The 16,796-nt window shown below is 48.8% G+C and overlaps 1 protein-coding gene across 2 annotated transcripts in view; it reads right to left on the bottom strand.

Annotated features, from left to right (window-relative positions):
* LOC119436517 (receptor of activated protein C kinase 1-like) overlaps positions 1-16,796 on the bottom strand; it is a 44,080-nt gene that overhangs the window by 8,366 nt on the left and 18,918 nt on the right. For both annotated transcript variants that reach the window (XM_037703383.2, XM_049658248.1), the window contains exon 5: positions 10,852-10,992. In XM_037703383.2, coding sequence (XP_037559311.1) covers positions 10,852-10,992 — 141 coding nt within the window. The remainder of the gene's footprint in view (positions 1-10,851; positions 10,993-16,796) is intronic.

Genomic DNA, 16,796 nt, shown 5'->3' with positions numbered 1-16,796 from the left:
GCAGCGGCTGAAATTAACAGTCTACTAGGTCGACTCTTACAGAAAACCCCCTCAGTACAGTGGACGTCACCCTTGTGTAGAGTGCAGGAACGACGGCTGCCGGGGCGCTCCGGAGCCAACCAGCGACGTCTAACGGTAGTTGCTGCGCCCTAACGTGCCCAGCAACTACCGTTAGACGTTGGAGCCAGCAGCTAGTGTTAGACGTCGCTGGCTGCCTCCAGAGCACCCCAGAGGTGGCCGTTCCCGTGCTCTACACAAGGGTGACGCCGACTGTACATCCGTTTTCCATGACTTAGTACAGTGTAGACCGCTTATAACGTAAGTTGCCGGAGTCGCGAATATCCGCACTATAAGCGGTACCGCACTATAACCATAGCAACCATTTTCAAGGCCCGCACATATGCAAAACATGTGCACCGAGCCTCCACGCGTATGCGACAGTCGAGGAATGCGGCTGGAACGTTCGCATTCAATTTACAGTCGAATCTCGTTAATTCGAACCAAATCACGCGGCGGCGCCTCCGACCGGCATTGCTCCCGCACCGCCTTAGAGGAAAATCTTAAGAGAGACCCCTCAATGTCGCGCGCAAACAAAACAAAAAAAAGAAGAAAAAAGAAACACACGGCGAAAATTTCACCCTCTCTCAAATGGCAAGGTCGCCAATTCTACGTTGCGCCGGAACATGCGTGTGTACGTGCCGACGTCTCAGCAACGCTACCGTAGCCACGCGTAGAAAATGGCAGTGAACCCTTCTTTCTCCTTTATGCTTCCTCTACTTTCCAGTAACGTGTTGACCTTGCACGCTGCGGCGCTGTCCCAGGCCAGCCAACGAAACTGCTCACGCCTGCAAACGCCCGCTTCCCGATAACAGCAGAAAAGGAAACTTCGGGGAGCTGGCGCCGGGCTGGCTGGAGCGGCGGCGGGCGCGCACGGTGACAGTCGAAAGTGAGGGAGCTACGAGGGAGGGCGAGGGGAGCCACCGAAGCGGCGGAGTTGCCAAGGCGAAATCCGCTTCCCTGCCGCACTCCTCCCTCGCATTCCACGGTCTCCGCATGTGCCCTTCGCCGTGCCGTGCCGGCGCCGCCCACTCCCTGAAGTTTCGTGGCCCTCGCTCGCTATGCGCGCCCTGATATTTCACGACTCGTACTCAAGATTCTGGTTTCAGCCTCACAGGCTGGGAGGCTGAAACCACTACGTGCCCTTCTCCTCCACTTCGTCTCTCTTCCTCGAGCACTCCTTGGGCGCCCGTTTGAGGGGAGCATTCGCCGTCTCCGCTGACTTTCGTACTCACAGGTAGCCGCACTGTAACCGGTATTTCGTTTCCCGCAACTGCACTATAAGCGATATGTGTATACATGGAGTGCTATGGGAAAATTAATGGGAGTCTGAAAAGACCGCACTATATCCGGTCCTGCACTATAAGCGGTTACGTTATAAGTGGTCTATACTGTATAGCTCCAGCTTTACATCCGAAGTCTGGCTGCACTTGTTGCATGTTCTGAACTGGTCACATTGTAATTGACAAAATTGTTTGTTGCACTCTCAAATAACTAAGGACTTATAGTGTAATACCACACCAACAGTTAACCACTACTAAAAACAAAAGTTATATATATAGAGACACATTTTTGGCCAGTACTCGTTAAATACCAGAGGTGTGCCAATACTCTAATATTCTATTTTGAATCGAATAGTGAACGCTCGAATAATTCGATTTGCAAATCAAATATATAATATTTGATTTTTTGAATATTTCATTTTTTGAATATCGGTACCTCCGGTGAATACCCAGCTATGCTTGGTGCCTTGACGTGCGCAGCATTCCCACGGCGCGCCATTTTTCACATTATAAGGTTCGACCAGGTCGACTGGAATGATCGAAACTATTAACGCTACGTGAACAGACGGAACAACAAAAGCAACGGGTATGGAAAGCACAAGAGCATGTGCGAAGATCGGTCTGATTGGCCACCAGAAGGGGCACGCTGATTGCATCTAATACGCGATTCAGTGTTCGCACAAGCAGATTCGCACAGTTGGGAGCTCTCCATCCACACGCGAGCACATAGCCGAACTTGACATACGTGCTCGTGGTAGTTGCTGGCTGGTAGACCGTGGACCCGAATGCTGCTTCAATAGCCGTCAGTCTAACCCGTACACGTGATTTCACAACTGAGAACTCATGAGTCACCTGTAGGAACATATTAGCGACGTTTCCTCCATGGTTTGCAACCTGTTTTCACATCGACTGGCGGCAAATTTTTGTCACAGCCACACCATTGGCCACACTGTCTAGCCAGTTCGGCCTAATCGGAGTTGCGTCATCAGGTGTCAGCGACTAAAGTTATGGTTACCGAATCAACGCACATCTATTCCCAGCGGTCAAACGATCCTCAGAAAGCCGACAAACTACCTCGACAACGAAAGCGTGTGCACGGGATGACCGTACAGTGGCCCCTCGTTCCAAGCGCCGTTCGTAGGTGCACAACGGTCTCATTTCGTAGGTTCAAGCGACCCGTCATAAGAATAGCTTAAGATTTACATGGCGGGCTCAAGAATATCACGTGACAGCGCCTTGGCCTGGCGGTAGAGCATCCGCCTCGTATGAGGGAGGTAGAGTTCAAATCCCAATGCTGCCAGAAACCCCGCAGACACATTTACACATACGGCAGATGGATGCAGACGGAAGAGGGGGAGAGGGACGTCATGCAAACTTGCTGTGGGCCTCCCGATTTGCGAACTCTTTAGCGTTGGCATTGACAGCGGTCGACACGTGTGCCACCGATGACCATGCGAAGCAGTACCGAGGGACATGATGCGTGTTCCCCGCTTTTGTCTGTCACGCAGATTAGCCTTACAATGAGATGACGATGACACACAGAAACCAACTGCCATAAAGATGGAAAAACCCTCCTTTTTTCTTAAAGAAAACTGGAAAGTAATACTTCCTAAGCAATAGAAAATTGCCATTAAGGACAATATGGCCCACTGTTAACTCTTTCCTTACCACGGGGAAATTGGCTGTTTCTTGTATGTTTGAGTTAGAAATTCTTTGTGCAACAGCCAATAAGTTTACAGTGTCATGCAGTGTATGAAAGTAAAGGTAAATGAACGTGCTTTCCACTTTCCAATTATTTTTAAAAAACAAATTTTATTTGCACAAAAAAATCCTTTAAAAAAAGCCAGAAATTTGCAAAAAAAATTCAGTAGAAGTCACATCTCTGGCAAAAAATTTTTTAGAGAAATTCCAAAACATAAAAATTGTTGATATATCCCTTGGCAACATTTCTTAAAGAATTATACCCATAGATAAAGTACTCTTTGAGTTAAGAAAAATTACATGATGCATAGTGAAACATTCAAGTTCTTAGTGGTCGTACTTACGATTTTTTTTTCAAGAAAAATATTAATTCACAGCATAATATTATATACAAAAACACGAGTACCTAACACACATTTCAAGAGTACATTTCAGAAAAGAATCAGTAATTACAAAATACATAGTAAAAATTACCAAACACAAACAATTTATGAAATACAAGGGCAAACTTTCCTAATGATAGACATACAGTAAAAGCTCGATGATACGATCACGGCTAATACGAATTTCCGGATGATACGAATTTTTCTGTGGTCCCGGCCGAGCCCCATTACTTTGCAACGTGCTAGAGAACGGTTGTTACGAATCGATTTTCAGCCTGCGTCAGTTGATACGAATAAACGCCGCCCCACCGACGGCCGCGAAAGAGAACAGCGCGCAGTCACGCGCTTTCTCTCCTTCTCTTTTGGTGCCGAGGCGCGGCGCCGGACAGCGCGGAATCCGCGACTGGGCGCGAAGAGTTTGAAGCGGTGGCGCTTCAAGAAATAAATGCTTTTTACGTACATGTGCCTGAGTGAGTTCACCTCTGACTCTTTAATTTAGCTACAGTAGAATCTCGTTAATTCGAACACCCTTATTTCAAACATACCACGTACCGACAATGCTCTTAGCAGCACGCCAAATAACGCGGCGGCGCCTCCGACCGGCATTGCTCCGACACCGCCATAGAGCAAAAGCTCAGGAGAGACCCCTCAATGCCGCGCGCGAAGGAACGGGAAAAAAAAAAGAACCCGCGGCGGAAATTTCCCCCTCTCAAATTGCAAGGTCGCCGTTTCTGCATCGCGCCGGAACAAGCGTGTACGTGCCGACTAGAGTGTTCTAGACAACCGTATTCTAGCACACACTAGTGCCGACGTCTTAGTCACGCGGATAAAATGGCAGTGAACCCTTCTCCTCTATTTTCTAGTCACATGTTGACCTTGCACGCTGAGGCAGCAGCGCAGAGGGAAGCAGCGGCGGAGGCACAGTCGGGCCAACGAAACTGCCACGCCCGCAAACGCTCGCTTCCCGATAACGGCAGAAAACGAAACTTCAGGGGGCGGCTAAAATAAGCTGGCGCCAGCACGGCGGCGGGCGCGCAAGGAGAGGTGCGCAGGTGAGAGAGCTACGAGGGAGTTGAGAGGGAGGGCGAGGGGAGCCACCGAAGCGGCGGAGTTGACGCGGCCAAATCCGCTTCCCTGCCGCCGACGGTCTCCGCGCGCACCCGTGTGCCGGCGCCGCCCGCTCGCTCCCTGAAGCTTCGTTTTCTGTCGTTATCGGGAAGCGACCGTTAGCCGGCGTGGGCAGTTTCGTGGCCCGCCCTTGCTATGCGCTTGCGCGCCGCGATATTTCACGACTCGCACCGTTCATGCATCGTGCTATGGTGCACGAATACTTCAAAAATACGTCCTTTTAATTCGAACAAATTTTCGGGCCCCTTCGAGTTCGAATTATCGAGATTCGACAGTAGCTTTAATTGTGTTTCGATGATACGAATTTCGGCTAATACGAATATTTTTCGTGACCCCGTGAGATTCGTATCATCGAGCTTTTACTGTATCTTCAAACAAAAAAATTCTCTACGTCGGTTTGTCAAAGATATGCGTTCGTGCATATTTGTTGGTGTAACATATAGCATGAACAACTTCCTCCGTAAAGGACAGGCGAAAAAAATCGAGAGCTCTCGCCAGCCGCTTTAGACCCCTATGGAGTGTCATCCCGAGATCAATGCCCGGATCTCTCTGGTGCCGAAACTGGTGGCAGCACGTCTTGTCCAAATGACGTGGATACACCATAAATAAAGAAAATAATAGTTTGGACACCAACAGGGCAATTGAACCGGCTGTAGATATCAATAAACAAAACGGGAGGCGAAAACGAAACTTGCTGGCGGGTAACAGCTGATGTTCCCAGCTGATCTGCTGAAGTTTCTTCATGCGAACTAAACTCCGACGACACGACATCGATATCCGAGTCATCACTGCTCGAAAAGTCCAAAAGATTGCTTCTAGGATCGTCAGGATCAAGCGAAACTGCTTTCTTTCGAGCGTGCACGGTACCGGATGCCGACGCCATCACACCGCTCAAGTACACCTCAACCTTTGAGCTGGCGCGGCCTTTAAAAATCCCCACCGCACGGTAAAAATGTGAACCGCGCAGAAATGGAAACTCTACTTTGTATACAATCATCAAGATGGCGCCACGAGTTCAGGAGCGCAGCGTTTTTTTTTTAAATAGGCGCTCAAAAACCGGCCACCGGTGAGAGAGAGAGAGAGAACTTTGTGGTTGATGCCTAGTGCTGTGGTAAGAAAAGAGTTAAACTGAAAACTCCACTGGTACTTAGCACAGCTTCGCTATTTCTTCAGCTTCAGAGGGAAACACGCACTTAATTATATTTGACACATATTCCATTGATAAGTATATTCCAGAACTTCGTATACGAGCTGACTTATCAGTGCAGACATACTAATTCCCTTTAGTAAGTGTAGAGCGTATTATGCATCCCAATTCATAGGTACATAAATTACTGATAGCTAGCAAGATTTTGTAATGTGATTAGCCTCCTGAGCATGTGCACTGTTTTTCCACAAAATTTGGAAGCATAAAAGTTATGTTAAATTTTTTGATATTCGATTTGATATTCGGCTTTTTTTTTCTTGGTTCGATTCCATATTGAATTCGAAATCTACTACAGTTGAATCTCGATAATTCGAACTCGAAGGGGCCCGAAAATTTGTTCAAATTAAAAGAAGTTCGAATTAACGGAAGGACGTATTTTTGAAGCATTCGAGCACCATAGCAAGATGAACGAACGGTGCGAGTCGTGAAATTTTGCGGCGCGCAAGCGCATAGCGAGTTGCGCCCACGCCAGCCAACGCTCGGTTCCCGATAACTGCAGAAAACGAAACTTCAGAAAGCGGACGGCGCCGACATAACGACGGGCGCGTGCGCGGAGACCGTCGAAGGTGCGGGAGGAGGGCGGCAGGAAAGCAGATTTGGCCCTGGCAACTCCGCCGCTTCGGTGGCAGTGGCTTCAGTGGCTCCCCTCGCCCTCTCTCTCAACTCCCTCGCAGCTCCCTCACTTTCGACTGTCTCCGTGCGTGCTCGCTGGCACCGCCGGTACAGACGGTTCGGCGCAGATTAGCCTCCTTGAAGTTTCGTTTTCTGCCGTTATCAGGAAGCGAGCGTTTGCCGGCGTGGGTGCCGACGCCGCCGGTCCAGCCGGCCCAGCGCCAGCTTAGGGTACGGCTACGCTAGCGGCAAAAAACGCGCGTGTAATGCCGCGAGCGGCAAGTTGCCACGCGTCAACGCCTTGCCGCGAGGCCACCGTGGCACGCGCGTCTCGCCGCGCGGCAACGCGATAAGATCTCCCGCGCTCTCCGAACGCGCAAGCAACGCCGCGAGCGCTCATTGTTTCATGCGAGAGACAACGATCGTCGATTGAAAACCCGGCGCGGACTGGCAGCGGTCCGGTTGTGATGGCTCCGTGACGTCACTCACCCTCATCGCTCTTGATTGGTTCTTCGTCTCGTGGCACACGGCATTTGCCGCAGAAATAGGTCTCGAACCCATTTCGCGCAGCACGCCGCAAAACCCCCGATTCCTGCCGCTTTTGCCGCCCGCGACATGACGCACGTGCGTCTTTGCCGCACGTTTTTGCCGTTAGCGTGGCCGTACCCTTAGGCCACTTCCTGAAGTTTTGTTTTCTGCTGTTATCGGGAAGCGAGCATTTGCCGGCGTGGGCAGTTCGTTGGCAGGACTGGGCCTCCGCCGTTGCATGAAGGGGGTAGCTTTTGCTCTATAACGGTGTCGGAGCAATGCCGGTCATAGGCGCCGCCACATTATCCGGCGCGCTGCTGCGAGCATTGTTGGTCCGCGGTATGTTCGAATTAACCGTCGCAAATGCTTTCGCGTTCGAATTACCGAGCGTTTTCGCCCATTGAAATACACATAACTTTGACGGGTCCAGAGTGTCAGTTCGAATAAACCAGCAGTTCGAATTAAGCGTGTTCGAATTAACGAGATTCGACTGTATTCAGTACTTGCACACCCCTAGAAAATCCCACTTAGCTCATGAACTTGTACAATCTTGTTCACAGAACCACTTTCTTTTTGCCAGCACAGCATATTGCTATGGCTTTGCAGATGTTACAAGTGCCCTTGCTATGATTACTATATTTATGAAAATTAAACCGTAAAGGTATATGTGGCAACAGAATGCAAGTGATAGAGTCCTGCATGACATTGGGAAGAGCAATGGCTGTGTTTGCAGACTATACATTTAGAGTCATTCATTCATTCATACTCCATTACCTAACAGCAGTCACCATATTAGTACCAGGGTCCTTCTATACTTCCCTTCTGGTCATGAAACTTCATCAGGACAAAAGGTGGCACCAGATTTAAGTAGGATGGGATGAATCTGCCGCGCCAGATGGCCGGGCTGCGTGGTCATGCAAATCTTTCACCAGGGAAGCACCTCACACTTATTTCATGCAACAGGAACTTTAGGCAAAAATAATTTAGCTTGCGATGCATTTGTGTTTAAATTATACACGGCAGCATAGTGTGATTGACATGGCCGCCATAGTAGAATTCCTCGCATAAAATATTTCGGCCAGCTGTTTCTATTTACACTATTCTCTAGTTAGTTAAATAAGTTCGGTATACTATTTGGTTAGTAAGTTTACTAAGTTAGTTTAGTCAGTAAGTTATCTTAGTAAGGCAAGTTATTAGTTAGAAATTAGTTTAGTTAGGTAGCTTAGTTACAGTGGAATCTCGATGATACGAATCTCACGGGGTCACGAAAAATATTCGTATTAGCCAAAATTCATATCATCAAAACACAATTAAAACTAGCTAAATTAAAGAGTCGGAGGTGAACTCACTCAGGTACACGCACGTAAAAAGCATTTACAGTATAGATTACTTATAACGGAACTGTTTATAGTACAGAACAGGCTACAACGCGGCATTTTCCTACTCCCGTTTACCCTCCCATAGAACTCCATGTATACGCATACCGCTTACAGTGCAGCCGCATGAGACGAAATACCGGTTATAATGCGGCTTTCGCTGGAAAATCTCGCCGACAAGGGCGGTAGCGAGCACGCTTCTCAACGAGGTGCGCTCACCAACGGGAGAGGAGATCAACGAGGGCGATGCGGAGGAGGAGCATGACGTGGAGCATGAGTCCAAGGGCGATAAAATCGTCGCCGCGCGCCGTATGTGCGAGTGAAAACACGCCTTTCGCGCGGGGGATGCGCGCCTTCACGCACGGAGAGCGAACGCACAGCGGAGAGCAAACGCGACTTCCGTCACGGCCGGGCGCGCCAGTCGAGCCCGGCCCTGCTTCCGTCGCGCGAAAGGCCGGGGGGAGGGGGGTATGGGAGGAAGGGAGGGGGGGCGACGCTGCGCTCTGGGGCACCAAATGCGTATCTTGCAACCGGGCGCAAGGGTAACTGGCGACGCAATCTCCCACGCGAAAGGAGAAAAGCGGGAAGGCAGCGCAGGAGGGAGGGAAGGAGGGGGGGGGGCAGCTTCAACTCTGCCAACAAATGCGTTCTTGTACTTTGCGCCTGTGCCGGCTGTCGGGGTTGTCGCGCGCACCGTATCTTGAAAGCGATCTCCACACGGCTCTGACCTTTGTATGCACTGTGCTTACGCCGCTCAGTTTCCATTGTAGCGGTAGACCGCACTTCCCCACGAGCGCAAAAGCAAGAAAAGCGCCACCGCGTCAAACTCTTCGCGCCCAGTCGCGGCCTCCGCGCTGTCCGGCGCCGCGTCCGCGCTTCCGCACCAGAAGAGAAAACGAGAAAGCGCGTGACTGCGCGCTGTTCTCTTTCACAGCCGTCGGTGGGGCGGCATTTATTCGTATCAACCGACGCGGGTCGAAAATCGATTCGTAACAACCGTTCTCTAGCACGTTGCAAAGTAATGGAGCTCGGCCGGGACCACAGAAAAATTCGTATCATCCGGAAATTCGTATTAACCGTGATCGTATCATCGAGATTCCACTGTAATTGGTTGGTTAGTTTAGTTAATATTTTTATAGTTACATGTTGCTAGTTACTAATCTAGTTAGTTTTGTTAGATTTGTTATTTAAGTTAGTTATTTTCATAATTAGTTACTTTAGTTGGCTTGCTTAGTTATTTATTTAGTTTAGTTAATTAGCTAGCTTAGTTCATTATTAGTTGCAGAATAAGTTAATGAGTAAGTTTAGTTTTTAATTGGTATAGTTTACGTAGCTACTAGTTTAGTTAGGTTAGTAAGGGGGCACCCCTGCAACTAGACCAACACATGCAGGCACAAACATGTTAGGCATTTTCGCTATCATGAAGCATGCTGTCACCACATGAAGAGAGATGCACCGTACAAAAAATCACCGACGATTATGATACTGCCTAATACGAAATTTGAGTGCAGCAGTATATGTGTTTTCATTTCGCAATATATTGAGGCATCAAAGCGATCACCGCAGCGACTGGCAGAGCCACGACGCAATATGTAGACTGGCCACACAGTTGCAGCTTCCCGGCAACTGCAGCTTATGCAACTGTAATCTTTACCGGAAACGCTTGCGGAAAATGCTATGCGCGAAGGCGAGCTTTCTGGTTCTTTTTTTTTCTTTTCCCACGCACGGCCAGTGCCACCTCTGCCACAGATGCGCAAATGTGAGCACCGTCTGGTGGTGCTTCAAGGTGGCTTCCTCCACTTTTCTCCTCATGCTTCCACTGCACCCTCCTCCTCCCCTTTCCTACTCGCGTGCTTCCCCGCTGCGCTCCACGTTCGCTCTTTCGTCTTTTGCTGTGCTCATTTGCTCGACTATGTTGCCGAGGCACGACAACGATCAACACAGGAATTGGCGCCTAGGAGCTGCGCCCTAAAATTGAAACACAAGCAGCTAAAAACAGCAACGCAGGCCTTTTAAGCGCAATTACATAAAAGTGTAACATGCAATTGCTCTGTAACCGATTTCTAACGTTGGAGCAGTCTTAAGTGGACCATTTGAATTCTGAATTAGGCTGCTGTTACAAATGCAGGTGAACCTGAAAATGAAAAAAATGTGCTGTGAATGTTTTGAAATTGTTTGCATTTAAATTTTAATTATTAACACTGTACCGCAACGGGGTGGCGATTAGCATGTTGTGCCGAAAATGTCCACACACCGATAGGCGCGAAAGTCGGCGTATGCACAGTACACCTGTGGCTTCCGTCCGGCGTCCGCTCCGATGCCCTTCAACTTGCGCAAACGCTGCGGTGCATCCACTGCGGCGCTATATGAAATGCTCCCATAGCATTATGCGGGAGTTTCATGACCAGATGAAGTACTGAAGGAACTTGCTACTGCATTCATAAGTTATCATAGTGCGGTATCAGAGCAGATACCGCCAGCTAAATTTATTTCCTTAAGCGCATCATAGCAATGTAGCACATTCTGGCTGTGCTTCATAAGGTTTTCATCCTGCATTGAAACAGTAAAATATTTACCCAAATCTTGATGGCTGGTCCTGTGGCGACACAAAGCCAGTACCTGCTTGGACTATAGCACAACGCATTAATGATGTCTTGGTTGTCACGAACACACTTCAGCTCACTCTTCTCCAAGTCCCAGAGGTTGGCTTTGCAGTCCTAGCCAACAATGTAACATAAAACAAAGTATTTTAACAACAGAGCCAGCATGACAGCAGTCAGAAACACTAAAGTGAAGGAGGCTGCCCTCAGTATTGCAGGACACAAAGGTCAGTCGACACGAGCATTCCGCCACAAAATGTCATCACTGAGCAACCTCCTACGATCATGTCAGTAGGTAAAACATACTCCTGTACAGGCAAATAAGAATCAAATGCACCACAGAGTACTATCTTCTGGCTTACTTGATGATTTACAGATGCACAAACATCCAACATAGCAAATATGCTTGTGCACAACACAAAACTTAAAGCTTCAGAGCAGCTGTAACAGGCTGGGATAAAATATTACCTAGAACTACCTGCTTAGTGGTGCTATTAATGTCTTAGCAATGGAGTAAAATAGACAGGAATGCAGACTCAGCTCATCTTGAAAGGACCTATCATCAAACACCAATCAGTGGCTAATACTGCATTCGCCAGATGGTGGAGAAAAAATATGTGCCCATGTGTGTGGGGGTCAGCAAAAAACTAAAATTCTGGACACATAGCAAGGCCACCTACAGTTCTCTTTGCCATTGCCATAGACCGTCTCATCAGCGAGAAAAAAATATAGCCTCGAATCAGCACGTCGCGCCGCTCTCCTTCTCGCACTGGTATGTGCGGATCACCACGTGCGGATCACCACGTGCGGATTCTGCCAGTGGCAGCTTGGAATGGTAGCAATGTCACTGCGAATGAGTGCAATTGTGACGTGTTCCATTTAGGATTGCAGTGATCTGAAATGACTCAAGGCCAATGAGCTACCACTGTGCTGTATTCGGCTGCAGAAAAAAAAAAAAATCACCGACGATTAAGATACTCCCTAATGCGAATTTGAGCACAGCTCTTTACGTGTTTTCATTTCCTGATATATTGGCTGGCGCGACTGCCTCACTAATCTGGAGATCGCGAGAGCCAGTGCGTGGGTGACGCATGGGAGCGATTCACAGAAGCTGCCGCCGACAGACCTGCCAGACAACGCGCGCTACAGTGGCGCCATTTCATATCCATTGTCGCCGCACTACGCTTTTCTTCTTGTGTTTTCACCATACCCTCCTCCGCTTTCCTCCTCATGCCTCTTCGCTCTTGCTGATTTTTTCATCACCCACTGCGTTCGCTGTCATCTTTCGCTGTGCTCGTTTGCTCGCTTACAAATGATGCCGATGCTTGCCGCAGGAACAGGCACCTAAGAGCTGCGCTCTAATAACTTTTGGAAGTGAATATGAAATGTGCATCTACCGCCGCAGTGACTACGTGGACTCCAGCCGCTGGGAAAGCAGACAAGTGTCAGCTTTGGATTGCCAGCATAAACATAAACAACCTGACGCCATTAGCTTCATTGCGTGTATGCTCAGAAGATTTTGTTTCCAGTGAGAGCACAGCGTCAAACTCAGCACCCATGATCTAACTGGCATATCAACGAAGGGTGCATATCCGAGTCGGTCAACTAGTGCAAATGGACGAAGTCAACTATTTCTATGTGCATGCTCATTAAAGCTATTCTGTTCAAATGTATTCTAAGATTATCATGCTTCGCAACTAGCGTTCTGGCGGAAGTTGACTGGGAACGTGTTATGAAAACAGTAGATGCCAACGAACAAAATGAAGGTTTGTTCTTTTTCACTCTGTAGCCATAGCCATGCCAACCGTGCTTCTGAATCTCGCTGGCAGGCTCTTTGGCCTATGCTGTGCATCAAGCGCTGTATTACTTCAGAAAATAAAGTTGCCGATGCACAGAGTAGTTGCTCGTTTTTCAGTTCTCTCGAGTAAGCGAGGTGCTCTTGCACAGGCATCATTCGAGACCTAGTGCGTATAGTCTTTTAATGCGTTGCATGCGTCTGGTTGATCGTGGCATATTCACGGCCACTGTCACCTGGTCGTTTTATTGAGTACTCCATTTTAATGGCCCTCCCACTCGAGCTATTTTACAGTTCTTCATTTTGTAAAGCTTGATGCCTGGGTTCCAGGTAATCAATGCTTAGAAAATCGAACCACAAAAAATTTTAGGAGCACAAAAGCTAGCAAAACGTGCTTCCTTGCAGCTTCGCTAGTTACATGGATTAGGATGTACACGCAAAAACACCCGTGTGCTTGCATTAAGAACCCCAGATGGTCAAAATTAATTTGGAGCCCTCCACTACGGCGTGCGTGCTTCATAATCAGAACTGGTTTTGGCACTTAAAACCCCAGAATCAATCAATCAATTAGGATGTACACTGGTGCGGTACACCGCATGGAACACGGAGACACCTCTGATTGTTATCACCTTCTTTCTGGGGTTTTACGTGCCAAAACCAGTTCTGCTTATGAGGCACGCCGTAGTGAAGGGCTCCGGATTAATTTTGACCCCCCGAGGTTCTTTAATGTGCACTACAACGCAAGCACATGGGCGTTTCTGCATTTCGTCTCCATCAAAATGCGGCCGCCGCAGCCGGGATTCGATCCAGCGATCTCATGCTCAGGAGCCCTTAGCTGACTGAGCCACTGCGGCGGGTGATTGTTGTCACCTGAGTGATAAGTTAATAGAATTGAAGGCAATATTGAATACAATATTAACACACTGCATGTATGTATCGGCAATTTTCAGACGTGCCTCCTATTTCGATTACGGGCAGAGCTGTGGCAGCGCCTATAGACCCGTTGCCTTTAGATATTGAACTATATCGAAGCTCAAAACTTAGTAATGACACGCTAAGAAGTTTCCCGATTGTAAAGACTTGTTGAAACCTCTCAGGAAAATGCAAAAATGTGCCACTCGTCAAAAGCACGTTGCTGTGCACCTATGCTGTGGGTAGTGCGCGCGCGCTATGGAGGTACCGGGTTCTTCTAATGATTGAGTTGCTGAGTGCCATACGAGGACAGAGCAGCAACGCATGCAGTGGCAGGCCAACCGCGAGTCGACCGACCCCGAAGTCGTCGCATCTGCAGATCGCTTTCAAGATACGGTGCGCGTCACTGCGCAAACTACGCAATTGCAACCAGAGTACAAGCCACTCCCGCACTGCCTTTGCGCTTTCCTCCCTTGTGCGTGATTCGGCTAACTGTCGCATGCTTTCACTCGCACATACAGCATACAGTGAATAGGGACGATGTTATCGCCCTTGAACATTGCAGCGACCACGATGGCAAAAATGCGCCTGGAGTGTCCATATCCCTGCTATCACAATTATTTTGGAATGCACCTAAGAGAATGCAGCGAACAGTAGTTTTATTTTGACTCTGTACAGGCGTCGGCCACGTACCTAAAAAACAGTTGTCGCCATACATGATCGCTTCGATAGCGACCGCGGTTTCACCTGCAGTTGTTGCAGCGAACGGTAGTTTTGTTCTGACTCTGTGTGTGCGTCGCCCGCGTGCCTTTAGCACAGCAAAGTCACCATTCATAATCGCATTGATAGCACCTGCGATTTCCTCCGCAGCAGTTGTGGCAGACATTTCTTTCGTTTTGACTCGGTGCAAAGCTGTAGAGGATGAAGCGCACCGGCTACATCGCGATGAACGGACCGTCTGTTGGCGCCAGCTCAATGGCGAAAAAATAATTGGGATGTGCACAAAGCTTGTCGCAAATAAAGGCGCACACCACGGCCCTGCTGCAAAGGAAGTTGTGGGGCCTCGATCACGCTGCGAGAGCCAATAAGTCACGAGATGACGAGAATTGCAGCTTCCGCACTGCTTTTGTGCAAAATAGAAACAGGATTTGCTCATTCATTCACTAAATAAAAGCATGTTGACGTAGTAAGCATTTGCTTGTTTTCTGGATAGCCTCGATAATTCGACATTCGGTTAATTCGGACATTTTTTTTCGGTCCTGTCAAATTCGACTTAACAAGGTTTTACTATAGCATGTTTTTACCATTGCCGGAACAGTGTACACTTAACCACAGAGAATGCACACAAGGAAACCCACTCAGATATCTGGGTCTTAAATAAACATGCTAGCTTTGGCTTCTTTTTTTCGTTGCTATACTTATCTTTGTAGCGGTATGACTATCGCCTCCAGAGCCAGGGAAGAAGACGACAGCTCACAAGCATGTAGCACAAGAAAAGAAACACGCTAGCGCTATCAACCTGAGCGGCAGCGGTATCTGCTGCTCCCAACATCCCGCGGCACCATGGATGGACATTCTAAATCAACCATGGCCATGGCGGCTAACTCTTCGCACCGCCTCCCACAAATTAGTGACACTGGATGACTGAGCCCAGCCATGCCAGCCTCAACACTGTGACTCTACCAAGGCGAGAGTGACGTAGCCTAACGCGGTCCGGCAGACTTCCCGCGGTTGTAGGGTGTCCAGGAATTGGAATTCTACATCAACATGCCAGACACCTGGTTAATCCAGCTGGACAGCCACTTCCATATCAACAAGGTTCCAAGCTCTGGCTGCGTTGCAGGCTCCCCCCCCCTCGCGGCCCCGACCTTTACAAGGACTTCCGGGCAGCCGTCCTTGCTAACAACACCACCTCGAGCGCTGTCACATCAGCTCTTGCCATTTTCATATCATTCCACGTCTTGTCGTCCCACATTTCCTGCGTACACCCATGGGGATCCGAGAGTCTCCTCCTCATCTCAAAGGCAGCAGCGTGACGACTCTTTCCAAGGAATTCAATGAGCCAAACACGAGCGCTTTCAGCTACTCTACGGCCCGCCGCTCTCCTTCCTTGGATGTTCCCACAAGCTAACCGCTTTCCATTCAGGAGCACCTCACTCATCACCTAATCAGAGGCTCTTCCACCGGCTCCACATGCACAACTTTCCCTCTCGCAGGCATGGTGACGCTACAAGCACAACCTTCGCTATGCCTTCAGCGACCACCGCAACCCTGCTGCTATCGGCATTCGACATTTCGCCACATGCAGCAGCAGGCGAGCCTTCCGATGTTCTGTGCTCGCACCTTTCGCGGATACACCGTCATCAGCGTTGTTCCCCTCAACGGCCTGAACCTTCGGCATGCGCCAAGGACCGGCTGATACACCTCCAACTCAGCTCGCACAAACGTTGACAATGCAAGGCGACGTCCTTAACGCACGAGACAATACACCCTATGTCCAAACACCCTGAGCCACAACCACCAGAAAGCTATTTGTGCCCTTCGCCGCATCATGGACTTCACCTGGACTTCTCAACGGATGCTATGACTTGCTACTCATGTATATAGGCTTACAGTTTCGCTTCTGTCCATACAGGCGCCCTTTGCACATATTTTACTAGGAGGGGAGCTCTGTAGCGGCGTGACTATCGCCTCCAAAGCCGGTGAAGAAGAAGACGGCTCACATGCATGTAGCGCAAGAAAAGGAACACGCTAGCGCTCTCGACCTGAGCGGCCAGGGTATTTGCTGCTCCCGAGATTCCGCGGCACCATGGCTGATCGGTCTAAATTAACCGTGGCCACTGGCGGCTACCTCTTCGTGCCGCCTCCCACAACTTTGGCACCAGCTTTGTGATGTAGTGATGGACATCACCACAAGAATCACCACAAGAAACTGGGTCTTGATTTGGACAAAGCGTCACAACAAATTTTTTCTTCTTCTCCAGTTGACAGCAGCAAATGTAGGTGGCAAACACAATCGAAGCATCAGGCATAGTGAAGTTACCGCTTGCAGCAAGCATCTATTAATGCTTGCTTTGTGTGTTTGGATGATGACTGATAGTTCTAAATTAAATATATCTTGTTTAATAAATAGTGTATAATGGGACACAAAGTAGCTGCACATTGATGCAATGCAAATGTTTGGTACAATGACAACCTATTTAAAGGGGTCCTA

Source organism: Dermacentor silvarum, chromosome 1 (assembly GCF_013339745.2).
Source record: "Dermacentor silvarum isolate Dsil-2018 chromosome 1, BIME_Dsil_1.4, whole genome shotgun sequence".
NCBI lineage: Eukaryota > Metazoa > Arthropoda > Arachnida > Ixodida > Ixodidae > Dermacentor > Dermacentor silvarum.
The sequence above is the reverse complement of the archived record's forward strand: the minus strand, read 5'-3'. Positions and strand labels throughout refer to the sequence as shown.